Source organism: Triplophysa rosa, linkage group LG23 (assembly GCF_024868665.1).
Source record: "Triplophysa rosa linkage group LG23, Trosa_1v2, whole genome shotgun sequence".
NCBI lineage: Eukaryota > Metazoa > Chordata > Actinopteri > Cypriniformes > Nemacheilidae > Triplophysa > Triplophysa rosa.
In genome coordinates, this window is record NC_079912.1 from 182,511 (window position 1) to 207,777 (window position 25,267).

The 25,267-nt window shown below is 45.0% G+C and overlaps 2 protein-coding genes across 2 annotated transcripts in view; one reads left to right on the forward strand and one right to left on the reverse strand.

Moving 5' to 3' along the window:
• arhgap28 (Rho GTPase activating protein 28) lies at positions 1–8,214 on the forward strand (the record flags this gene model as incomplete). The annotated part of the gene is made up of 10 exons (XM_057323397.1): positions 1–489; positions 610–775; positions 881–972; positions 1,411–1,488; positions 2,421–2,580; positions 2,913–2,995; positions 6,388–6,585; positions 6,685–6,947; positions 7,030–7,094; positions 7,176–8,214. Coding segments are annotated over 10 exons (1,686 nt in total), but the record flags the coding sequence as incomplete, so codon positions are not given.
• A 20-nt stretch (positions 8,215–8,234) lies between these two features.
• Positions 8,235–25,267, reverse strand: part of lama1 (laminin, alpha 1) — a 34,353-nt gene continuing 17,320 nt past the window's right edge. Inside the window, exons 16-63 of the mRNA XM_057322222.1 lie at positions 24,436–24,546; positions 24,230–24,357; positions 23,868–23,954; positions 23,582–23,793; positions 22,839–22,945; positions 22,542–22,722; positions 22,322–22,458; positions 21,995–22,228; positions 21,770–21,913; positions 21,512–21,685; positions 21,236–21,421; positions 21,030–21,157; positions 20,621–20,738; positions 20,390–20,530; positions 20,187–20,305; positions 19,850–19,936; positions 19,584–19,777; positions 19,361–19,503; positions 19,105–19,203; positions 18,908–19,019; positions 18,672–18,828; positions 18,364–18,574; positions 18,172–18,288; positions 17,939–18,096; positions 17,710–17,848; positions 17,446–17,548; positions 17,243–17,359; positions 16,946–17,128; positions 16,189–16,343; positions 13,931–14,074; positions 13,710–13,843; positions 13,451–13,598; positions 13,233–13,357; positions 12,982–13,132; positions 12,755–12,899; positions 12,536–12,677; positions 12,346–12,460; positions 11,772–11,942; positions 11,527–11,678; positions 11,260–11,445; positions 10,939–11,125; positions 10,569–10,675; positions 10,285–10,477; positions 10,053–10,205; positions 9,706–9,859; positions 9,490–9,623; positions 9,189–9,405; positions 8,235–8,643 (exon numbers count right to left, since the gene is read on the reverse strand). Coding sequence (XP_057178205.1) covers positions 8,483–8,643; positions 9,189–9,405; positions 9,490–9,623; positions 9,706–9,859; positions 10,053–10,205; positions 10,285–10,477; positions 10,569–10,675; positions 10,939–11,125; positions 11,260–11,445; positions 11,527–11,678; positions 11,772–11,942; positions 12,346–12,460; positions 12,536–12,677; positions 12,755–12,899; positions 12,982–13,132; positions 13,233–13,357; positions 13,451–13,598; positions 13,710–13,843; positions 13,931–14,074; positions 16,189–16,343; positions 16,946–17,128; positions 17,243–17,359; positions 17,446–17,548; positions 17,710–17,848; positions 17,939–18,096; positions 18,172–18,288; positions 18,364–18,574; positions 18,672–18,828; positions 18,908–19,019; positions 19,105–19,203; positions 19,361–19,503; positions 19,584–19,777; positions 19,850–19,936; positions 20,187–20,305; positions 20,390–20,530; positions 20,621–20,738; positions 21,030–21,157; positions 21,236–21,421; positions 21,512–21,685; positions 21,770–21,913; positions 21,995–22,228; positions 22,322–22,458; positions 22,542–22,722; positions 22,839–22,945; positions 23,582–23,793; positions 23,868–23,954; positions 24,230–24,357; positions 24,436–24,546 — 7,101 coding nt within the window. The 3' untranslated portion in view covers positions 8,235–8,482. The remainder of the gene's footprint in view (positions 8,644–9,188; positions 9,406–9,489; positions 9,624–9,705; positions 9,860–10,052; positions 10,206–10,284; positions 10,478–10,568; positions 10,676–10,938; positions 11,126–11,259; positions 11,446–11,526; positions 11,679–11,771; positions 11,943–12,345; positions 12,461–12,535; positions 12,678–12,754; positions 12,900–12,981; positions 13,133–13,232; positions 13,358–13,450; positions 13,599–13,709; positions 13,844–13,930; positions 14,075–16,188; positions 16,344–16,945; positions 17,129–17,242; positions 17,360–17,445; positions 17,549–17,709; positions 17,849–17,938; positions 18,097–18,171; positions 18,289–18,363; positions 18,575–18,671; positions 18,829–18,907; positions 19,020–19,104; positions 19,204–19,360; positions 19,504–19,583; positions 19,778–19,849; positions 19,937–20,186; positions 20,306–20,389; positions 20,531–20,620; positions 20,739–21,029; positions 21,158–21,235; positions 21,422–21,511; positions 21,686–21,769; positions 21,914–21,994; positions 22,229–22,321; positions 22,459–22,541; positions 22,723–22,838; positions 22,946–23,581; positions 23,794–23,867; positions 23,955–24,229; positions 24,358–24,435; positions 24,547–25,267) is intronic.

Genomic DNA, 25,267 nt, shown 5'->3' on the forward strand with positions numbered 1-25,267 from the left:
ACTCAACACACAAACATCACACTCAACACACAAACTCAACACACAAACATTACACCCAACACACAAACTCAACACACAAACATCACACCCAACACACAAACTCAACACATAAACATCACACCCAACACAAACTCAACACACAAACATCACACCCAACACACAAACTCAACACATAAACATCACACCCAACACAAACTCAACACACAAACATCACTCAACACACAAACTCAACACACAAACATCACACCGATCACACAAAGCGAACACACAAACATCTCTTTGAACGCACACGCATCTCATGTGTTTCATGTGTGTGTTCCAGCAGCAGCAGCTCAGTCTCAGTGTTGTGTTACTGAGAGTCACGTGTCGAGCGTCTCTTCAGAGGTGATTTTATTATCGGTTGATGTGGCGTACTCAGAGACGGCTCGAGCGCACCGGAGGGCTCGTGAGTGTCAGGACTGCAGGAGGTTTCAGAAAGAGGATTTACTGGTGTGTTCCACCTCACACGACACCTGCTGAGAATCTTTATTTTATTGATGATATTCTTGTGTTGTTATTATTGTGATACACATTTGTGTTACATCAGAGTTTCTGTGATCTGTTGTTCAGAGGTTTCAGGTAATAAAGCCCAGACAGGGTCTGACTCGAGTGAACGATCTGTCGTCTGAAGACATCAAGAAGATCGGCTACATCTCTCTGATTGAGCTCACCACATTCTATGACATGTTGGGCATCGAGCTGAAGAGGAACCGCGTGTGGTGGAGTAAAGCTCGAGGTATGTGTGTGTGTGTGTGTGTGTGTGTGTGTGTGTGTGTGTGTGTGTCAGTCATCATGTGAACTCAAGAGTGACAGTAAACCCGCTCATGTTGTGTTTTCACAGAGAGCGGAATATTCGGCGTTCCTCTCCCCACGCTGCTGGAGAACGACCAAAAGAAATATCCGGGCTCCAGAGTTCCTCTTGTTTTTAAGAAGGTGTGTGTCTCATCTTTTCTTCCACAGTGGAACATCTCGCATGTAGTTGTGGAAAGTTCTCGGTCGGGGGCTGAAGATCTGCTGTGTGTTATCCGGACCGCTGACAGAAGGACTCTGTTCTTTTACACAACCTTGAAGTCTGCTGGTGTCTTTGAAGCAGAGCGATGGAGGCGTCGAGCGGTTTAAGAGATTTAGTGAGGAAATCCAGCGGGATGTCCTGCAGAGTCACGTGATTGAAACCAGTGTTTTATATCTAGAAGAATCATCTGCTGAGTCACAGATTCATGTGGAGTAACACCTGACACATACATGTGAACGTGATCGTGTTTCATCACAGACATCTGTGACAGCTGATATCTCATAATATCACAGTAACTTACACGTGCAGAAAACATGCGCCGTGTGTTGAGTTGCTGATGCGTGTGTGTGTGTTTGCAGTTGTTGTCTAAACTGGAGCAGACGGGTTTACAGACTGAAGGAATTCTGAGGGTTCCCGGATCAGCCGCCAGAGTAAAGGTAAAGACTCATTGATCACATTCACACACGTGTGTGTGTGTGTGTGTTCATGTTTGTATATCCCGGTGGGGACCTAAACCTGAATACACACCAACACATGGGGACTCGTGTCACCGTGGGGACCAAAATTGAGGTCCTCATGGGCACAAAAGCTTATAAATTGTACAGAACAATATTTTTTACAAATCTAAAAATGCAAAAAGTGTTCTATGATCTTTAGGTTTAGGGATAGGGTTAGGGATAGGGGATAGAATATACAGTTTGTACAGTATAAAAACATTACGCCTATGGACTGTCCCCACGGGGATAGTCAACCAGACATGTGCGTGCATGTGTGCGTCTGTGTGTGTGTGTGTGTGTGTGTGTGCGTGTGTGTGTATATGTGTGTGCGTGTGTGTGTATATATGTGTGTGTGTGTGTGAGATGGAATCACTGGTGAGAATCCAGGTCAAATGTTTAGCGGATGTGTCACATGCGGCCGACACTCAACTGGTCTTGACAGCCGTCTCACACACACACGCACACAAGAGCACACACACACGCACACGCACACTCTTACACACACACACACACACACACATATACAGTATACACACACGCACAGGCTTTGGTTGACTATCCCCGTGGGGACAGTCCATAGGCGTAATGTTTTTATACTGTAGAAACTGTATATTCTATCCCCTATCCCTAACCCTATCCCTAAACCTAAAGATCATAGAACACTTTTTGCATTTTTAGATTTGTAAAAAATATTGTTCTGTACAATTTATTAGCTGTTTTGCCCATGAGGACCTCAATTTTGGTCCCCACGGTGACACGAGTCCCCATGTGTTGGTGTGTATTCAGGTTTAGGTCCCCACCGGGATATACAAACATGAACACACACACGCACACACTAAACACACGCACACGAGACTCTCTGTTGTGTACAGCACTTGCGTCAGGAGTTGGAGTTGAAGTTTTATGAAGATCGATTCGACTGGGAGGAGGTTCGTCAGAATGATGCTGCGGGTTTGTTGAAGATGTTCATTCGTGAGCTGCCGTATCCTCTGCTGACACAACAACACCTGCCGGCGTTCACCGCTGCTCAGAGTCAGTACAACACAACACAACACTGCACTTCCTATACACTCATCTAGAAGATTTACGGTGGTAATGTTGTAAATAATCCTTTTAAAGTTTTGTCTGAAGTCACAATGGCTACGGACTCTCTCTTTGTCTCCCTACACTCCTATTTTAAGTGTGATTCACTGACCAAAAGAGCGAAACACCAAATAAACAACACTGAAGATAAACCTTTTCCTTTTTTAAACATTTTCAATAGCTGTTGTGATATGGTTGTTATGGGGAATTCTTTTGGCTTTTGTGTAGTGAAAATCTGATGTCCAGACAGCTCTAGTGTGTTGACTCTCTCTCTCTTTCAGACATCACGTCACCTAAACATCAGATTCAGGCTCTTCATCTTCTCATTATGCTTCTCCCTGAGGCGAACAGAGACACGCTGAAGGTTTGTTTGTTACAGGAACATCATCTTCATTTCATTCCAGACAAACATCAGAGGCCTGTTAACACAGTGCTGCGATGTTCTGGATGTTGATTTGCAGTTTTTAACAGGTGCCTTTAAATGCATCAGTGTGTGTTTGTGGTTGTTAGGATGTTCATGTGTGATTATTCAGTAAAAGTAACTTCACATGTCATGATGTGAGGATGAGCAGGAGGAAGGTTCAAACTTCACAAACAGCAGTAATCTGTCGGACCGTGAGTCAAACTTTCTGTGATTGACAGCTGTCACTGAAAACACATGCAATACACAACTATATACTCATATTTATTATACATGTGTTGTTGATATAATATTCAGCTATCTGTACATCTAACATACTGTCTATTGTCCTTTTGTCTAATAGTGTCCTTTCTGTCAAATGTGTGTTGTCTCTCACATCTTTATTTTTTATGTTTTGTTTACCTGTGTCTTGTCACTTCTTTAACCTGTATGTGCACTGGAAGCCTCTGTCACTAAGACAAATTCCTTGTGTGTCCAAACACACTTGGCAATAAAGCTCTTTCTGATTCTGATTCTAAAGAGAGTACAGATGGCAGGTCAGTGTGATAAGAGTGTGTGTGTGTGTGTGTGTGTGTGTATGCGTGTGTGTGTGCGTGCGCGCGCGCGCGCGTGTGCGTAGGGTTTGACGGGTGATTTGAGTTCTTATAGTCCGATCTGATAGGCTGAGCGATATATCGTGCGATTCTTAAGGGCTCAGCATACTACATTCAAAATCGAAAAACGACCATCTGTGACCTGATTTCGAACAAAATCTGGTCCAAACGACAATTCGTTTCAATAGCTCGCCGCAGCAAACCAAACTATGGAATGATTCTGCGGACTATATTAAAAAGGAATTGCAAACTGCATTTGCAAATGCGTTTTCTATTGGTCGTGTCAAAATTGTGACATAATTCAAACGCAATTGCAAACCGTTTGCATTTGCATTTACGCGAACGTACGATGTCTGCCAAATTTCAAAAGGAAAAGCAAAGTCTATTTGCAAATGAATTACCTCTGTGTTACGAGATACGACCCTGCCAAATTTAAATCGCAATAGCAATTCCCCATATGCCATTTCACTTCCTCTGGCGTTGCGTAGTAAGCCTGCCAAAACTCAAATGAAATCGCAAATTCCTTGTGCATTTGCTTTTCCTCTGACTTGTACAGAAACCTGTCAATCAATGGCGGGGGTGGGCTTATTCAACGGGGTGTGTTTGTATCGGGAAGTGACGTCATTCAACGTCGACTGGAACTTAAGTAGATACATACATGTGATACAGCTAAACACATGAGGAGTGAAGTTACAACTGCACTCACAATTGGCGTTGTAAACAGTGCAGTTTTCAGTTTTTGTTTGTTTGGAAATAGCTCGCGCTGGAAGTCTGGGCTCAGAGCGGCATCACTTAGCATGTGAAACTTCGGTGCAGGAGGATAATCATCACCTTCTGCAACATTTCCCTCTAAACATGTTTGTTTATGATATTCGTTTTCACAGTACTCCGAGGACATGACATTTCTTGACAACACTGTGACCGTATTTTGCATCATGATTAATACGTGTTGTAAACCATAACAAAACATGTTCACTTTGTATGATAAACAGCATCCTGCATATCATTGTTGTTCATTATGCATATAACAAGTTAATAATAAATTACAAAAATACGTGAATTCTACATCTCTTTATTTGTGTATCATAACATAGTGAGACAAAGACAAACGTGTGCTCCAGTGTTTTAGTGAGTTTGCTGGACACAGAAGTAGCTGTCATCTACAAATTACTGGATGGAGTTGTTGCTGTATTTAAAATTTAATTTCCGAACAGCCTTTTCAACAACATGTGCAGTAAATGAGCCCATCAGCTAATGCACCAACCTGAGAAATTAATGTAATTATGATGAATCCACACGGCTTCAATATGACTTTTATTGGTAGCTCATTGAGATCACCAGACCACTGTTTGTGTTCATCTGTTTATCGAGCTTCTTTAAATTATACTTGTTAAATACCGCGATTGTGATTCATTGTAAAGATTTTCTCTATATGAAACTTTGCATCTGATCCTCATTTGTTCCATTATTGTTATTTTGGCTTTTAGCTGTAGCTGAATCCCTTTTAGCCACAACCGGTGTCACCTTAGTGTTGGACTGACTGCCACCACTGCGACGGTGAATGACGTCACTTCCCGATACAAACACGCCCCGTTGAATAAGCCCACCCCCGCCATTGATTGACAGGTTTCTGCACAAGGGATTTGCGATTTCATTTGAGTTTTGGCAGGCTTAATACGCGACACCAGAGGAAGTGAAATGGCATATGGGGAATTGTTATTGCGATTTAAATTTGGCAGGGTCGTAACTCGTAACACAGAGGTAATTCATTTGCAAATAGACTTTGCTTTTCCTTTTGAAATTTGGCAGACATTGTACGTTCGCGTAAATGCAAATGAAAACGGTTTGCATTTGCGTTTGAATTATGTCACAATTTTGACACGACTAATAGAAAACGCATTTGCAAATGTAGTTTGCAATTCCTTTTTAATGTAGTCCGCAGAATAACTCCATACCAAACAGAACTTTCCGGGAAAGTTCGTGTTGGCCGGTAAACACCCTCGAGCCACCATTGGTCCATGGCCATTACGTGATAGGTGGGTGTGTTCTTTGTGTGGCCACGTGCGCAGAGGCTATTTGCATACGTCATGTAAACCCCGCATCCAGAAACAAAGGGTGTTGGATTGTTCGAAAACACTATACCGTCTCTCAACGTTTTCGAGCTTCGTTTTACCCCAAAACGCAGAACGAAAGCGCAATTCGCCTGGACTATGCTGAGCCCTTTATGCTCTCAGTTTCTCAATGACTAACGGTTAAATGCCGCCACATCCGAAAGCCAGAGGGCGCTCATGCGCAGAAACGCCGAATATGAGAAACAGAAGAAGAACAATTAGTTCCAGGAAACGCCAGTGGTCATATTCTATCGCTGTTCTTCAAACCTTTTCAGGTATTTTCATGATAATGAAGTATATTTATAGTGGTGATGTTTGACGAGTGTTGCTTTTTCAAATGTACGTTATAAACGACTCAATCTCGTAGTGATTTTAGATCGAGCAGAACTTCCTACCGATCAAAGAGCCGTAGTTCACGGAGGAGCTGTGCATAAAACACAGAATCGATTTCAGAACCGATTTAGACACATCTAATTAGCGTGAACCGCGATATATACCGCCCAGCCAGAGCACAGATGACTGTACAACAACATGTCATGACTTTATTACTGACACGAGACCCGGTCCAAATGATTTGCAGTGGTGTTGTCAGTAAAAGCACATGTTTGTTTGTTTGTTTGTTTCTTCACAGGCTCTTCTGGAGTTTCTCAGTAAGGTGGTGGCGTTTGAAGAGAAGAACAGGATGAGTTTGTGGAATGTTTCTATGATCGTAGCACCGAATCTCTTCATCTTCCGTGGGAAGAACGCCCGACAGGAGGAGATGCAGGGAGCCGTGGGTTCAGCGCATCTCGTACGACTGCTCATTAAACATCAGGATCTGCTGTGGACGGTGAGAACATTCACACACCAAACACTTGACAAAATACACAAGAAGAACGCGAGGACATCAGAATGCAGGAGAGTTTATGGATGTTGTTCGTGTCCTCAGGTGCCGTGTTTCTTGATTTCTCACGTCAGAAAGCTGAACGAAGCCGCCACAGGCAAGAAAACGCCGACGTCAGAGAAAACCAAACGTAAACTACTGAGGAGGTGGAACGCCGAGAAAGACAAAGACAGAAATGAGGTCACGGATCTTCTCGACGGGGTCATTAAAGTTCACGCGCCGCTTCATGCCAAAGTTTCCATGGCGATACAGCTGAACAGCGAGATGAAGGCGAGAGACATCACGGCGCGGTTTGACGTGGAGAACTCGTGAGTGAACAGACATCGAGCTTCGTTCATGTTGAGAGTTCGCGTGTTTTTGTGTTGATGAATGAATGATTCTTCTCTTCAGACGAGGATCACGCAGCGCCGCTCGACGACACAAACAGTTTCTCTTTGAGGTCGGAGGAAACATCGGTGAGTCTGCTGCTCTACACAGATGGTGTGACTGGTGATGCATCCCATAATGATTACTGCATTACTCTGTGTTTACTGCAGGAGAGCGCTGTCTGGATCCAGACACTTACTTACTGGATGTTTACGGTGTTAATCCTCACTGTGAATGGGTTTTAAAATCTCTGCCCACCTGAGACGACACGTCAGAACTCTGCTGCTGAGGTTCTCCAGACGTTGAAGCACACGCGCGTGTCTGGAGGTGAAACGGTGTTATAGTTGATCTGAAGCGAGCACTGAAGATCGATGCTGGTCATTGAGTTCATCTGGTGCCAAACCTGAAGCGTGTGTTTGTGTACAGAAGAGCATGTGTACATAAACATATTTATAACGTTAATTTATCCACTGGTGTATCATGACAGTTTTCTATTGTTTCTATACGCTGCATGTTTCTAATAGAGCCATGTGAACATGTGATGAGCGAATCTAACGCGGGTGAATCTCACCATCATATTCCAAACATTAGACGAGAAAAGCATCAGTTTGCATAAAGCAGATGAGGTTTGTTTTATGTTTATTGCATGTGACATAATGACTGTAATGTAAAAAGGTTTCAATTGTAAACACTCAGCAATATATCCTAGCAGTCTTGAACTCAAATACAGTGATGAGAATTATAAAGAAACACTCCGAGATGTTTTCATGACATGATGATTATATGCCAATATTAATGCCAACAAATACACACTGGACGCACATCTGAAGCTCAGATACACATCTGAGTTTAAACGGATGATGAGGTCGCTCTGATGATTTATTCACGAGCATGAATCATGTAGCAGTTTCTTGTTGTTTTACAGAAACATTGTTATCAATATTGCCAAGTGAGTTTGTGTTGTGCTGAATGTTTTTGGTTTGTGATGAACCAGTGAAATGATCAGTGTCTTGTGAACATGTGACGGTCAGCCCTCTTTGAGTATTATTATTTCTTAAACAAAAATCATGTTGTGAATCGAGCAGGTGCTGTGATGTGTAAGCACTACCTTTGGTTTCATGAATGCTGTAATATTTGGATGAAGCACAGATTGTGAAACACTAATCCAATTAAAATGATAAACCCATGACATCATCATCAGGAGTGTAAATCACTTACACGAGAGAGAGAGGCCTGTGAGATTGTAAAGCTGGTTGTTAAACTCTTGTTGGCAGTTTCATTATCTCTCGCTATCTTCTGGAATGTGTGAGATAGTGCAGGAATGTTGCTCTCACCAATGAGGCGGACATTTCACCCAGAGGAACGCCAGAAACTCATTTGACTAAGAAATCCCCTTCATTTTATTCAAATATCAAATCTAATGACAACATTTGTGTGCGTGTTATAACATTATTCTCTGTGCGAGGCCGGCTGGAGGTTAAGCGGCGTCAGCAGGACAGGCGTGAGGAAACGCATGCGTGTGCGTGAAGGCTGTGCTGAAGTCTAGAACGTCCGTCACGTGACCCTTCATCAAACGCAGGTTCCTCATACAGCCGTGGAATGATTCTCTGCTGCTCAGACAGTTCTGCTTCACATCAGCTGTGATTGAACACAACAAAAACACAATCAGAGCGCACCAAACACTCTCATGCTGTCTCCACAAAACAGTTTAAAACAAGTGTTTCATTCAGCGGCGCGCTCACTTGATCTCAGTGAATGCGTGAGCGCAGCTTAAAAACGCGCTTCACCTCTTCCTGTGCTTGCAGTCTCATCCCAATATTCCATTCTACTCTAAAACGTGCCATACATTTATTATTGTGATCCAAAACACCTCATTCTGCGTTCATCGTTGATCTCAATGATAATTCAGAATAACATAAAGAATATAATAAAAGAATGTGTCTAAGTCAGCTCATAAAGGACCGAGTGGGAAACTTTGATTCCTAGACGACACATCTAAAACTTCTGCCAGGTTATTTTGGTTTTACATGCTGTTTTTCAATTGAAAAAGAATGACTACCCGTCTGTGCATTTTATAGTTGTGTAAATTGATGTGGCATGAATAAAAAGTCACTCTTCATAGTTTTGTTGGGTTTACACTACTTCCGCGTTATAAAGCCCAGATGCACTTGATCTTTCAGTACCTGGATATCCCCCCACATAGATGGGGTTTTTGGTCTCGGCTGAGGTGGACGATGAGTACGGGTTCTCTGTCGTCACGGTAACGCCGTCTACGGTCAAGCTCAGACTGTGTTTCTGTTTTTTGGCCACTACGGTGTGCCAGCGGGCGTCACACAACACCCCGCGGGCTCTGCTGGTGGCCGTGATGCGTCCCGCGCCGTTATTCACATTAAACACCACCTGTGAGAGTGAGAATAACAAGAATATCAGTCAAACTCCAGCGGCCGTGTGTCATAACACTGCAGGAACCTGTGCGGCGCAAACCTGTCCGCTGATGAGCTCCAGACCGATCGCGTCCACCTTACGACTGCTGATCCCCAGCAGAACTCCATCCTGGGATGTAGAGCGAAACTCTAAAGTCACCGTCATGTCTGAGCCCACGTTATACCCCTCCTTCACTGTGACAACACACAACATGTCTTCTAACTCATCCTATTCCTCTGTGTGTGTGTTAGTAAAGGTGTTTGTGTAAATGCTGACTGAAAGCGGCGTGTCCTCTCCCGCTGAAGAACGTCCCGTCCTGAACGCTGCTGAAGCATGAACCCGTGAGATGAGATGACACCGGACCGCTGAGATTCATCAAGACGCTGTTGAACGTCACGTTCTGCACACAACCCGCCAGACTGTGTGTCGCCTGAATGACACAACACAAACATCTGTTAACAACACTTTCTAAACCCTTCAGACGATGTTCAAGGGAACCAGTGTTTCAAATAAAACCAAGCACTGTTTTTAAGATGTTCTTTTGGTGACGATGATAAAGATCTCACGAGAATTGGTATCAACTGATAATGTTTTGGTGTTGTAACAAAAGCAGCACACATTACATTTCCGATTCTCTTGGCTGTATATGTTGCAGGAAGTCCACCGACATACAACTTCCCCTCCACGTCGAGTGTGTGTCCTTTAGTAGAGACGTGTTCAGAGTCTGATCCGTCCACACTGACCATCACAGATCTCTTGCTGAATTCTGCCCTCACCTGCACACACACACGCACATCAGATTAAAGAGTATTCATCATCAGTGGTAATGTTTGTTTGAAGGCAGGAGATACTGACGGTGTGCCAGTGTCCGTCACTGATGATGATGCTGGGCAGCGTGGCGCTGGCGGGACCTTTGCCCAGGTCACACGAGAACAGCAGACGGCCGTTCTGCACCTGCAGCACTGCGTAATCCTGCTGGTTGGCGTTAGCCATGTAGAAAAGAAGACCGCTCGGAGAGAAAGTGCGTACGGACATCTTGACTGTAAAACTGAGCACACAAACGCACGTGAGTCAACCCATTCATTCAGAGAGTCATTCTGATTCCGATTCCTTTATCTGTTGGGTGTTCAAACCTTCACCTGGTTCTGACCGTCTTATTCTTGAAGCTCATGATCATGTGACTGTGTCTGGACAGGCCAAACTGGTGGGATTCTGGGATGTTGCCCGTGTCATCCATGGCAACGCACTGAGAATAGGGAAGCGACCATTTAAGGACATTAGACACGCTTGACATTCTTGTCGTACTTAAAGATGACAAACACATGACGTGTGTTTGCTATGTGAAGAATGTGACAACATGTCAGACACTGATGTTCACTGAAACACACGATCAGTGATAATAATCCGATGCGAGTCAAATCACAAGCATACAGAACGCTGAATTATGAGAAAGTGTTCCTCGTGAATTCAACGGATTTGCACGACTCGTGACATCAGTCTTTAGCTTACACTGGTGCTGTGTGCTGCGACGGCATCCAGCTCTGTTGGATCAGGGGTCGGGGGTCGTGCAGCGGGGTCAGGGGTCGGCTCCGCATCCACATCATCAGGCAGAATAACACGTCTGGGTCTCTCGTGTAGTAAACAGCTGTCCATGTCCACATTCTCGTAGTGCAGAGCAGTGGACAGATCCAACATCCTGATTAAAACATTTCATTCATTCTACACGTCATATTAAACTGTCAATCATTTACAGTGCACACCCTCATCAAAACATGTTTCATAATGGTTCAAACACACTAATATATGTGTGTGTGTGTGTGTGTTGCTCACACTCCGTCCACAGCCATGTTTCTGATACAGCCGTAGAATGATTGCGTCGAGTCGAGGCCGGCGGGGATGCTCTCTCCTGCAGGAACACCAGCGACACAGAGACGTCCCAGCGTCAGAGGTTTATCTGCAGACGGGCCCAACTTCACAGAGGCCTGATTCTCCTCATCCACAAACGCTGTGATGCTCCTGATGAACAAACACACAGAGGAATACATCATCTACTGAACTACATCACTGATCAACATTTATAATGGATGAGCTACTAACCGTTTATTCCTCTGCAGTATGAGAGAATGCTCCCGTCCGTCGCTGAACGAGCCGTTTCGTGATTTGACCACAGCTTTGTGCACGGCCCCGCCCTCAGCCATGCCCACACGGACCTCCACAGAGCCAGACACGAGCGTCACGGCCAGGAATGACTGAGGAGAAACAGAGAGACGGAACGACAAACATGTAAAGCGGTCACATTCGTAATGACATCCCATAATAACACTGAGTGATGCACAACTGACCCGCTGCTCTGTCTGTCTGCGTGAGCGTCCTGCACCTCTGCTGAATCCCGCCAGAATGATCCCGCTGTCGTGTTTAGTGGAGAACGTGGTCATGACCTCTGTGTGTGAACCCATGACGACAGCGGGCATCTCCAGGAAACCATCGCCAAACGCTGACACACTGCGAATGGGCTGAAACACACACACACACACACACGATTAATCATCTCACAACGCTAAAACATTACAGACATCAGATCTCAACACAATATTCTCAGAGGAAGATCTTTGTGTTATTTAATCAATTCAATGACTGTATAAAAATGTATTTAAGAAACTATATTTGATATTATAGCATATTATTTTTATATTTCGATTCTATTCTCTAAAACTTGTATATAATATATATAGAGAATTATATTTGATATTATTGTGTATTAGTATATTTATATTGGTATATTATATTTAAAGAAAATGTATAAATATATTTGATATTACGGAATATTCTCTTTATATTTATATTTGATGTGTTTATATGGACAGCTGTAAAATGAGTGCGTCTGTGGCGCCACCTGCAGTCCTGACGTGTTATTACCTTCAGCACACATCCTTTCTTCACTCCATAGGACTCTCTGAGCAGATCAAAGTTTGTCCGAGCAATCTCAACATTCTTCATACAGCCGACGAAGGAGCGCGCGACCACCTGCCTTCTGCGGAAATAATTCACACCTTCAGTTTCTTCAGCAGCATGTGACCTGAGATTTTTCAAATGTGCTCCTGCCTACCTGATTGGCCTAGAGGCGGGCAGGCCACCGATGTAAATGGGGTCCAGGTCGGAGCGATTGAGGTCAGAGGCCGACCCCGGTGACTCCGCCTCCATGACCTCTCGCTCGGAAGGATTTTCAGCCGCCATCACTGATAAATGACCTGCAGAACAAACCTTTATTACGAACTCAACCTTCAACACATGAAACATGAGTTTAGAGAGGTGTGTCAGAAGTCACCTCTGCGTTTGTTTCTCTGCAGGGCGACGCGGTACCAGGTGCCCGTGTTGTATGTTTTGTTAGAGGTCAGGGTGAGAGCTCCAGAACCCAGTTCAAAGGTCAAGTGAACTTTTCCTTCCACCAGCTCGATGGATAAGAAATCTCTCTGCACATACACGGAACCGTGTGTGAAACAAACGTGACAAAAACATGTATGACTCTTCTGAGATGAGTTTGCAGGATCATACCGTGCCGTTGGAGGCGAGATAGAGGAGCAATCCGTTTGGAGAGAACGTTTTGAAGAACATGACGACGCTGGTGGACATTGAGCGCAGAGACTTCTCAACCACTGAGTATCCACTGCCGTCAAAGTGAAATGAGGTGTCTTCTGTCCGCAGACTACACGTGACACAGAACATGTTTATTCAGATGTGTGTATGTCATCAGTATGAGCTGGTGTGTGTGTGTGTGTGTGTGTGTGTGTGTGTGTGTTTCACACCTCATGAAGCATCCTTCACACTCTCCCTCTCTCTCACGATAGTTCCATAAGCCGATGTTATTCTCATTGAGCGATGCTTCTCCCATACAGCCTTTGAAATCTGTCATCTTCACCGCTGGAGATTTCTGAGGAAACACACGCACACGCACACAGGGAATGAGACCAGTCCGAACGGAGACGAACGAGAGAGCTCATTATAAACCAGTCGAACAGCTCACCTTCACCTGACCGCCCAAACCTCCCACAAACACCCAGCTGGATTTATTCATGTCCATGACAGCAGAGGAGCCGGCGGCAGTGGTCTTCACGGTGGGCATGGCTTCAGAGTCAGTCTGCTGAACGGTGAGAGTGCCGTGCCTCCCAAACCTACAGAAATATCCGATCAGGTCATTAGACATCTACAGTCAGTGAGAACCAATCAGTGCTCTTGAAAAACAAAGAGTTCATGTGTTGACACGAGTGCCGCCAGGGTCGTACCGCGTGGCGTTGATCCGGTGCCATTTATCGTTGTTGATCTGAACGTTTGGATATTCCAGTTTAGTGAATCCAGATCCAGTATCCCACAGGAATGAAACTTTCCCATGACGCATTTCCAGAGCCATAAAATCCTCCTGATGTGAAGAGAAGAAGTGTCAAACTCCCGTCTGAAGGTGTTTTTAGTGTTGTTTGTCTAGCTCAAAGGATGTCTGGTGACTTACGGTCAGACTGCTGCCCATGTAGAAGAGCAGATTATCCGGCTCTGTGGTCTTCACCGTCAGGGTGAGCGTGTTGAAGTTGCTGGATGTTATTTCGGGTTTGTACGCTCGGACACAATCTCCATCGGCAGACACGGCCACTTTAATCTACAATTCAATTCAATTAAAAAAATATATATTTCTTGGCCGAAGGACAGGCTGCAGGTGTCCTATGACATTTTAAAGGGGTCTCTCTCTGTTTTCCAGAAAGCTGTTAAATCTGCTAAACTTAAATTTCTTTCAGAAATTGACTCAAAAAATCACCATAGACCAAGAGTTTTATTTTCAACTATTGATGCTGTTTTAAATCCTGCTGTTGATGCTTTCCCTGATGTGTCTGATCTACTTTGTGAAAACGTTCTGTCCTTCTTTGTTGGAAAGACAACAAAAACAAGACCACAATCACTTACGACTTCCCATGCTTTTCCAGAAATAACTAGGTGCTCTTCTATTTGGAGCTTGTTTGATTTGATTACCTTTCACACCTGTAAAGATACCAGTGATAATATGAAACTCACTTCATGCCCTTTTGATAGTATTCCATCACACTTTTTCAAGCAAATTGTCGATACTTTAGGGCCTGACCTTTCAGTCAGGATTCAGAAAGCTTCACAGTACCGAATCTGCCCTATTGAAAGTCACTAACGACATTATGCTGGCTACAGATAATGGGAGTGCTGTTGCTTTGGTCCTTTTAGATCTTAGCTCAGCTTTTGATATGGTCGATCATACAATTCTTATTCATAGACTGGAAAATCTTGTAGGCATTCAGGGCACAGTTTTAAATGGGAAAACACACTTCCTCAGCAGCCCATCTGCCCTGTGGTGTTCCACAGGGATCTATTCTTGCCCCAACTCTGTTCTCTTCATACCTACTATCTTTTTAAAATATGGAGTCTCCTTTCACTTATACGCTGATGACACCCAACTATATCTGCCCCTTAAACACAATGATTCAAGTTCCATAGGGGTCCTGCTGGCGTGTCTACAGGAAGTGAAATTATGGCTTACACACAATCTTCTGGCCTTAAATGAGAACAAAACCGAAGTATTACTGTTTGGTCCTCCAAGTGATTTTTATGATTTGGGTGATCTCAACCATGGCGAACTGAGCTCTTATGTCTTCCCTTTTGCAAAAAATCTAGGTGTGTTCTTTGATTCAGGTCTCGTCAGGTTCGATAAACAGATCAATTTTGTTGTTAAGTCATGTTTTTACCATCTACGGCATCTTGCTAAAGTTAAACCTTTTCTCTCTCGAAAGAACTTTGAAACTGTCATCCATGCATTTATTACTTCACGCCTCGACTACTGCAACTCACTCTATTATGGGGCAAACCATTCATTGATTGGATGCCTTCAAATGGTTCAAAATGCTGCAGCCAGGTTGCTGACTGGTAGTCGCAAATTTGAGCACATTTCCCCCATTTGAACTTCTCTGCATTGGCTACCAGTCAAACAGAGAATAGAATTCAACATTTTAGTTTTTGTTTTTAAAGCACTACATGGTCTAGCTCCACCTTATTTATCTGACCTTATACGTTGTCATAATCCGTCCAGGGCACTTAGATCCGGCAATCTTAGAGTGCTTTCTGTTGATAGATCGAGGTTAAAACATCGTGGGGACGCAATAGCGGGCCCCAAACTCTGGAACAGCCTCCCGATATCGATCCGATTGGTGTCATCACTCTCCTCTTTTAAATCGAAACTGAAAACTCATTTTCTTAATGTGAAGGTGTGTTTCTTAATTTTCTTTAATGTATTAGTCTAATTACTGTATTGTATCATAATTATTATTGTATTATTTACTTATTTATCTTCTTTCATTTATGTTATCTTACAGATTGTTAAGGATTTTCTTTTTTATTTGAGCTTCCTGATCTGTACAGCACTTTGGCCAACCCTGGTTGTTTTTAAATGTGCTTTAGAAATACATAATGAAATGAAATATTTATATAGCGCTTTTCACAATTTTCTTTGTTGCCAAGCAGCTTTACATACATCATAATAAGAAATGTAATCAAAATAATACGAGAAATACGAGTTTTTCTCTGTGCAATGTACACTGATGTCAGTGGATTGTCAGAAACTATCAATTATTCAATCAAAGTATACTATTTAATTTAGGTAGATTATTCTTTGAAAGATTGCAATATAGAATAGTATAATAATATAGTACCTAGAGGAAAGCGTGTGTTTGAGAGAGATCATGATGAGTTACTCACAGACGCGGCTTGTTTACGGGCCTGACTGATCAGCTCTCTGATGTCTGACAGATTTCGGCCCAGATTCTCGCCCAGCGTTTGCAGAGGTTTCAGACGGTCCAAGAGTCGATCGGCCTGCAGACGGGCGTCGTCCAGCGTGGATCTGACCGCGCTGGCTGAGGGCGAGACACGATTAGAGACGGTGAATATTACACATTTAAAAATACCAGTAAATCATCGACACTAACTATGATTGAATAGGGAAGTAACAACATTATCAATTTCATGCGATCGCAATAGCAACATTGTCTCAATATCATGGTGGTCACATGACTGTATGAAACGATTTAACATATAATAAACATGACCTCTGTCAAGGTCCAGCGGCTAGCTAAGAGAGAGTATTAAGTCATTTGGCCTACCTCACACTATACCTCATACCTCAAGGCAACAGTTGTGATTACAGGTTAAAGAAAGGAGGACAGGAAATGACACGGCTAATTTGTACATCATTAAAATGTTCAATAATTGGCCCCTTTTTTTGTTAAGTCTTCATTTGTCTTTTTAAAAAACGTAATAAATACTGTAGTGCAAGCATCACGCCGAGGTATTATCGTACCATGAGATTTTGATATGAATGAACTGTGATTCTTTTATTTATATCTGTGCACAACATGAGAATTCATGAACATCACTCGGTATAAATCATGTGACGTAAATCAAGAGTTTGTTTGGACAAAAGCGTCTGCTAAAATGACTAAATGTTTGTGAAACTCACTGGCGTCCTCTGAGACTCTGAGCATCTCGCTGGAGCTCCTGACGCTGTCATTGGCTGAGCTGACCGCAGACCACGCCTCCTTCAGCCTCACGCTATAATCCTCCAATCGCTGGAGAGTTTTCTGTAGAGACGTGTTGGCCGCCTCCGCCTGCTGTTTGGCTTCTAGAATTTCAGCTCTGCTGTCTGAGAACCAGATGGATTCATGTGGCTTTTCTCTGAATCCCATTATAACAGATCATCTCATTCTCACACATCACAGCGAGTGCAGGCAGGCAGGCAGACAGACAGTTCACTCACGGTTAGTTTGGTTTGTGAAGATCATCAGGGCGTCTGGCAGCAGCTGTGTGAAGTTCTGAAGGTTTCGTCTGGTGAGATTCAATCTGCCGATTACTTCACTGGTGTTAAACATCAGCCCTGAACACACAAACACAAACATCACATGATATACACCCTTCAAACATCCTGTGTGTGTGTGTGTGTGTGTGTGTGTGTGTGCTCACATTCTGTCTGGTTCTTCAAAGATCTGCTGTCACCCAGAACCTCTGAGCTCATCTGAAGAGACGTCTGTCCATGAACAGTCAGTGAGTTCTCAGACTCGGAGGTCTATACACACAAACGGAGAGATTTTGTGTGTAAAAACGTTTATGTTGAATGTTTCTGTGCTTTGGCAATGTAAAAAGCACATCAATACATGAGCAGACCAAACACAAGAGCTGAAGGTCACATCCGACCTTACTAACACAGACTTTGATTGGTTGTCTTACCAGATTGAGGGCGGAGCCTGCACTTTCATTGGCCGCACGGGCGAGATGTTCAGCCAGCTGTATATCTGCTCTGATGTTGTTGTTGGTCTGCGTGACGCTGGTGATGTTCAGCGATGCAGATCTCACCTCAGACAGAGAACTGACAGCACAAACACATCCAGTCTTGTGATCAGAACACTCATTTCCTCACTATGTGTTGGTCTGTGAGGATCCGAATGAGGTCACGCACCTGTTGAGGTTCCGAGCGTCTGTGTTGAGCGTCTGCGCGTGATCTTCTGCTCTGTACACCAGCTGTAGGGCGTCTCGAGCCGTCAGCTCCATCACTAAAGTGTGCACATGTTTCCTGAGAGCCGCACTCAACAGATCAGACTTCATCTCCTCCAGCTTCTGCACACACACACACACACAGCATTCCTATAGGAATCGACACTACGGGTCAGGTGTGGAGAAGACATCACTCACAGCTGTTCCGTTGCTCATGTTCTCTGCTGTATCCAGAGCATGCGTGAGCAGGTCCTGAGCGTCCTGTGTCTGTGTTTCTACTTCCTGTTTCAGATGACTCGCATTGTTCCTGGAGGCCTGACACACGTGAAGAGTGGAGATTAGATTGATTCTCTCACAGGTCAAGCTCGTCATGTCTCGTGTGCCACTCACTGTGAACTCTTTGAGGTTTCTCTGGATGTCCTTCAGCAGATGATGCGTTTGGCTGCTGTGACTCGTGGCCGTGGTCAGACTCTCGCGAGCGTCCAGGAGCTGCTGGTGATATCTGGAGAGAGTTGAGGAGATGTTCTCTTGTTTGATGTGGTTGTGACGCTGAGGCTGTGACATCTCATGCTGAACGCTGCCGAGAACCGCCACTGCAGAACTGCACGGATAAAACACACACAAACATTACACTGCTGTTATTATTACTCTATGATGTATGTAAAGCTGCTTCGCAACAACGGAAACTGTGAAAAGACCTGAGTTCATTCTGTGCTGTCAGACCGCAGGACGTCAGATCAAACGCTCTCATCTTCTCCAGCGTCCTGCTCATCTCCTCCATCAGGTGCGTGCTGTTCATCTCGTCCAGAACTTCATCCACAGTCTCGTTCACTGAATCCGCCTCCTCCATCAGACCTGGGCCAATCAGAGAAGGTCAGCCAATCAGATGTGTCTGCGATGTAATGAGGTCATTGAGTAAAGAAGAGATTCTCACTCTGAATGCGTGAGTGAACATCTCTGATGAAGTCCAGCGTCTCTCTGCCCTGAGCGAGTCTCTTCTGTGAGGTCGTCGTGACATCAGCGCTGACACCAAACACACTCTCGGCCTGCACGTGAAGAAACACACACATGGAATGACATCACGGCATTATCGGGCTGTCGTCATGGATACGGTGAGGATGCGAGTGGTACCTGTTGCTGTAGCTCAGTGATGTGAACGGTGATGTTGCTCAGGTTTTCCTCTCCTGTGGTCAGCTGGTAGTTTGGCGTTTGCTCCCAAGACATCAAACTCTGTTACATAACAAACAGTGAGTTATGACTTCATTTGAACAAAGAAAATCACGTTCATTTAAGAGGAGCAAACTGTCGAATCTGTTTCAAATACTCAAGAGCAGAATTGTGCATTATAAGGTACTGCACAGTGGCCAAAACAGGTCCTGACACACACCTTCACCTCTCTAGTCTGGTTCTCTAGAGTCAACAGTTGACTGTAGGGTGCGAGAACGACCCCGGTCAGGTTCAGAGACGTGATGGATCTCTCTAAAGCATCCAGATCATCCAGCAGAACACCGGTGCAGTCGTCGTCACACGCTGCGGGAGAGACACGCCCATTAAGGTTCAAACAGGAAGTGGCTGACACAGACAGGAAGTAGAAGTCTGAGGTCACTTACACACACACTGGTCATTCATGAGCACGTGTCTCTCCTCACACAGGTCGCACAGATGACCTCTGACCCCGACCTTACACTCGCACTTTCCCGTGTGTGCCTCACACACGCCATGAAGAGACCCCGCCTCGCTGCACTGACACGGCTGGCATCGGCCGCCTGGAGCGGAGGGGTTACCGTAGTAACCCACTGAACACCTGAGAGACACAGGAAGTGCGTTATATAGTGAAAACATACCTTTCATTTGTGTTAATGTCACATGACCTCACCTCTCACAGTAACGCCCCTCATAACCCTCCTCACAGCGATCACAGCGGAAATCACCAGCGCCTTCCAACACACACGTCGAGCTGAAACTACACACAAAACACAACATCACAATCAATCAGTCCATCTTTAAAACACTGGTGTGTAGAAGTAAATATTGTGTCCTATGACAGTCCTTTATTTATTTGCAGTTCGTTATTTTCCTTTAATCTGATTGGCTGAGCTCAGAGTGATTCATTGTATCATAAACTACATCAACTTCTATGTTTTGTTATATTGTACCGATTTTGTTGGTCAAGAACAGCTCATGATGTGGTGTTGTGTGTTTAGTGTTCTGACCTCTGACCCCTCAGTGGACAAGCACACAGCGAGCAGTCGCTGATGGACCCCTGCACCTTCCCATAATACCCTGGGCCGCACACATGACAGTGATCTCCCGCGGTGTTGTGTTGACATCCCTGATTCACAACAGATGAATGAACGATTACATGAAACATCAGATGGACTCTGTCTTCTAAATCACTGCATGAAATGAAACTCACCGAACACTTGCCCGTGTCCAGGTCACATGACAGACTGTGATTCTTACACTGACACGGGACGCAGGGTTGAATGATGGGTCGGTTTCTTCCCGTCATATCCAGCTCTGACGCGGGCTGACGGTAATATCCCGGAGCACATTCCTGTAGCACACGGCATCATGGGTACGAACATTAGTTATTGATTACATTCAACTCAACAGTTATGACACGATGAATAACATGAGACGTCACCTGACAGGAGAGTCCAGCGTGTCCCAGCGGACACTCGCACGTCTCCACCAGCCGCGCCAGCTCACCACCAGCAAACTCCTCTGCGTCCACTGCCGTTTCCATGGAGATATTAGAGATCCTACAGACGGACGCAAATATTAAGTGTTAAGCTTACAAGATATCAAAATGTACTTATTCATGTTGAAGTGAGACATTAAGAGTCATCTTTTATCAACTTTAACCAATAACATCACAGTCCATGGTTTATGATCCAATAAAAACATCTCATTCCATATCACTGAATAAAACATCATACATTTAGGACATTTTGTTTCACATTGAGCTAAAATACAAAAGTTGATTAAATGATCAAATCTTGATGAAGCGCATGATCTTTACTCGAGTGATTAAAACACACACACACACACACCTGCTCTGCTGTAGGCCGGTGCCGTATGACGCTTTGATGATGATGTATTCCACGTTACTCAGAACAGACATGAAGTCGGTGTGACTCACAGCCGTCTCAGACACAGAGTTGAAATATTTCCACTTGTGCTGCTCACAGATGAGAGAAACACAGTCAGAGGATTCTCTCACACACACACACACACCATCTGTCCCACAGACCCTCACCTCTGTCAGAGGAACCTCCTGTCTGCTGCGGATGCCGTTCTCCGGCGCCGGGAGATCTGTATAGATGACCAGTTTCCGCAGGTGTCCGCCTCTCATCAGAACCTGAGGCTCGTGATTGGCCAGTCCGACTCCCTCGAGAGCGAAGAACGCCACCGTATACGAGAGCTTTCCTCCATACGATAACAGCTGAGAGGACCGACAACACATCACACGTCAGACTGACAGACACCGTGACGCTCAGCATCAGTCTCGAGGGGTTTTGTGCAGGGTCTGTACCTTGTTACCGTGGTACCGTTGGGGCAATCTCCAGTAAAATGGAGCGGTGAGACTGTGGAGGTGAGACGCGTCTAACAGCATCTCATTATCTGTGTAATAAACTCCCTCCAGCGTCCCCTGCAGGTCACTCTGAGACACCGCACGCAGAAGAGCCGGATCTGAACCCAGAGTGATCTGAAGAAAACATCGCGAGAACGTCAGCCTGCGGTTCATTTCATTTCAAGTTGGATGAGAAAATATCAGTATGCCGCTGCTCACCGGCATGCGCACCAGACCGCTCATCTCCTCACACACGCTGGAAACACCCAAACAGAAGCACGGGCTGCAGCCGGACGGGTTCTGAGGTGACAGACCGAACGTGCCGCCCTTACACTCATCACATCCAACACCGCCAACATTCTCCTGAGAGACAAACAACAAACATTCAACACAAACAAGAACACATCAGCACATCAACTGAGCTTCACACACTCGTATCGCCACCTTGCAGGAACACCGTCCTTGATCTTCACATCCGCACACGCCCAGCGTCCAATCGCAGAACTCCTCCCGCGTGCCGTTGGGATTGCAGTTACATGCCGTGCATTCTGGGAAGTTTTTGTAGCCCAACGCGCAGCGATCACACATTAATCCTGAGAACTGGGGTTTACACGCACACTGACCCGATAACAGATCACACCGAGACACGCTGGAGCCCACGACACTGCAGTTACACGCCTGGAGAGAGAGAGAGAGAGAGAGAGAGAGAAACCATCAAAATACTGTGCGGTACCACGGTACATTAATGACATCACAGGATAAGGGTCGTACCGTACAACCGGACACGGTGTCATGACCCCAGTGGTCCGTCTCACACTCTTCACACTTGGGTCCGTGTGTGTGAGGGGGACAGATACACCCGCCCGTCTCTGCGTTACAGTTCCTGTGTGTGTGCGCGCAGTCACACGCTGGAGCAGACGCAAACATACGTGACATTAATGACATGTGTCTGCTTTAATGTGTAAGACTGGCAGCTGTCAATGATTCTTACGTGTGCAGCCGTTCTCTTTAAAGTCGTAGTATCCGCGGTCACAACGCTCACATTTGTCACCCGTCACTCCAGTGATACACTGGCACCGCCCCTCCTCGTCACATGACGCAGACGCCGACCCTGATTGGTCACATTCACATGGCCTGCAGCCGTCTCTGCTGTTGATCCCGTGATATCCGTCCTGAAACACACATGTACATGAAGTTCTTTACTCAGACACACTGACAACATCACCATGGTAATACGCGGTGCAGTACAAGCGTCCCTGTCTGAGGGAGAGAATGGGGGCGGGTGTACCTGACAGCGGTCACATGTCTGTCCCACGACGTCATGCTTACAGTCACACTGACCCGTGATCACGTTACATACGGCGGACAGGGACCCGTTACCATAGCAACCGCAAGCTGTGGAGACACAAATATGATCAAAGACGCACATTAATTCAAAAGGCATTCATGTCACATTTGTCCTCTAGATAGAGTCACTGCAGCTCATATTTATAGAATAAAACCAGAAAAATTTCAACTTTTGGTGTGAAACTACAAACATTAAAGTCCCAGTGAAATAGAAAATGACACTGCCTATTTTTTCATGAAATATTGGAGCGTTTATTGTAAACAATTTATCAATGTGGCTCATTCTCTTTTTAAATTCGTGTGCCCTCATAATCTTCAGTTAAAATCTGAAAATGCACTTCCGTCCTGTCATGACTATCCATCTTAAATGACGTGTGTTAGACGGCTTGGGCGGAGCATCCGTTAGTCTGCTGCCAGTTCCATTTCAAAATGCAACGGCTGTTTATATACATCCAATCAAATCACAGAGAAAGATGAGAACCACACCCACTATTCGAAATTCCATTTCACTCGGAAATGCATCAAAATATGGAAGTAAAAACGATGGCAACTTCCTGTTCACAGGGACTTTAATGTGTGTTTCAAAACAACAGAAGATAAAAACACACTGAGCCATGAGGTTTTCTGAAGGAAACAACAGTTTCATTGTCAAAGAGTCAAAGAGAAAATGGGTATTAAACTCACGCTGGCAGTTTTTCTCAGTCATGGCGTCGCCATAGAAACCGTCCTGACAGCGTTCGCAGTGCCGACCCGATGTGTGACCCAAACATTTGAGGCACTCTCCTGTGAGGCCGTCACAGTGACCCGGTTCTGAGGAATCCACGTTTCCGTTACACTCACACACAGAACACCTCTGTCCCGAGACCGTCGGGTCGCCGTAGTAACCATTAGCACACCTGAGGAAGAGACGAGAGGGTTTAGCATGTCTGTAAAACATGTGATTATTAACGGAGGCAAATGAATCTCGTACCTCTCACACTTGTGTCCAGCGTATCCCAGCTGACACTGGTCACATGTGTAATCTCTGGGGGTCTGCAGTGTGCACGTGGGGCTAAAACTGAGCACGGGAAAAATGAGAGAACGTTACGCTCTGTGTCACCTGTCATGAACTGAATTTACACAGGAAATGTTTTACATCTCTTTATATAAACGAAAGTGCACAACAAGTTTTCTTCTGGTGTGTGTGAATGTGTGTTGAATGCTTTTCAAATGAAGACGGTTCGTGTTACTGTGAGAAACAGCACAAACATTCAGTCACACAAAAGAGCTCCCCGCCTCCCGAGGGAAGGGTTCAGGATGAATCAGTGGAGACATTAACACACAGTTCCTCACTTGTTAGATGCCAGTGTCAGCGGGCACGCACATCTCTGGCAGTCATCCGGCGTACCCTCACTGGGGTCGCCATAGAAACCTGGCAGGCAGCGATCACAGTGAGCTCCTGTAGTGTTGTGTTCACATCCCTGACAGACAAATCACAGTTACAACACAAGACATTTAAACATCGTTAAAAAACATCCAGCACAACACCAAACACTCACCAAACACTCTCCGTTGATGTCACACTCTGTGGCGTGATCATTGCATTCACACTGAAGACAGTTTCCTCCAAACAAAATCCCTCCGACTCGATAGAATCCAGAAATACAGTACTGGAGAGAGAGAGAGAGAGAAGGTGAGAGAGAGAGAGAGAGAGAGACACAGAGAGAGAGAGAGATCATGAATGAATCAGACCAGAATCATCCACATTTGATTCTCATGAGTGAATCAGAACAGAATCATGCACATTTGATTCTCATGAATGAATCACACCAGAATCATCCACATTTGATTCTCATGAGTGAATCAGAACAGAATCATCCATATTCTCTCTCTCTCTCTCCGTCCCTCTCTCTCTCTCCCCGTCCCTCTCTCTCTCTCTCCCCGTCCCTCTCTCTCTCTCTCTCTCTCTCTCTCTCTCTCTCTCTCTCTCTCTCTCTCTCTCTCTCTCTCTCTCTCTCTTTCTCTCTCTCTCTCCCTCTCTCTCTCTCTCTCTCTCTCTCTCTCTCTCTCTCTCCCTCTCTCTCTCTCTCTCTCTCTCTCTCTCTCTCTCTCTCTCTCTCTCTCTCTCTCTCTCTCTCTCTCTCTCTCTCTCTCTCTCTCTCTCTCTCTCTTTCTCTCTCTCTCTCTCTCTCTCTCTCTCTCTCTCTCTCTCTCTCTCTCTCTCTCTCTCTCTCTCTCTCTCTCTCTCTCTCTCTCTCTCTCTCTCTGTTTCTCTCTCTCTCTCTCTCTCTCTCTCTCTCTCTCTCTCTCTCTCTCTCTCTCTCTCTCTCTCTCTCTCTCTCTCTCTCTCTCTCTCTCTCTTTCTCTCTCTCTCTCTCTCTCTCTCTCTTT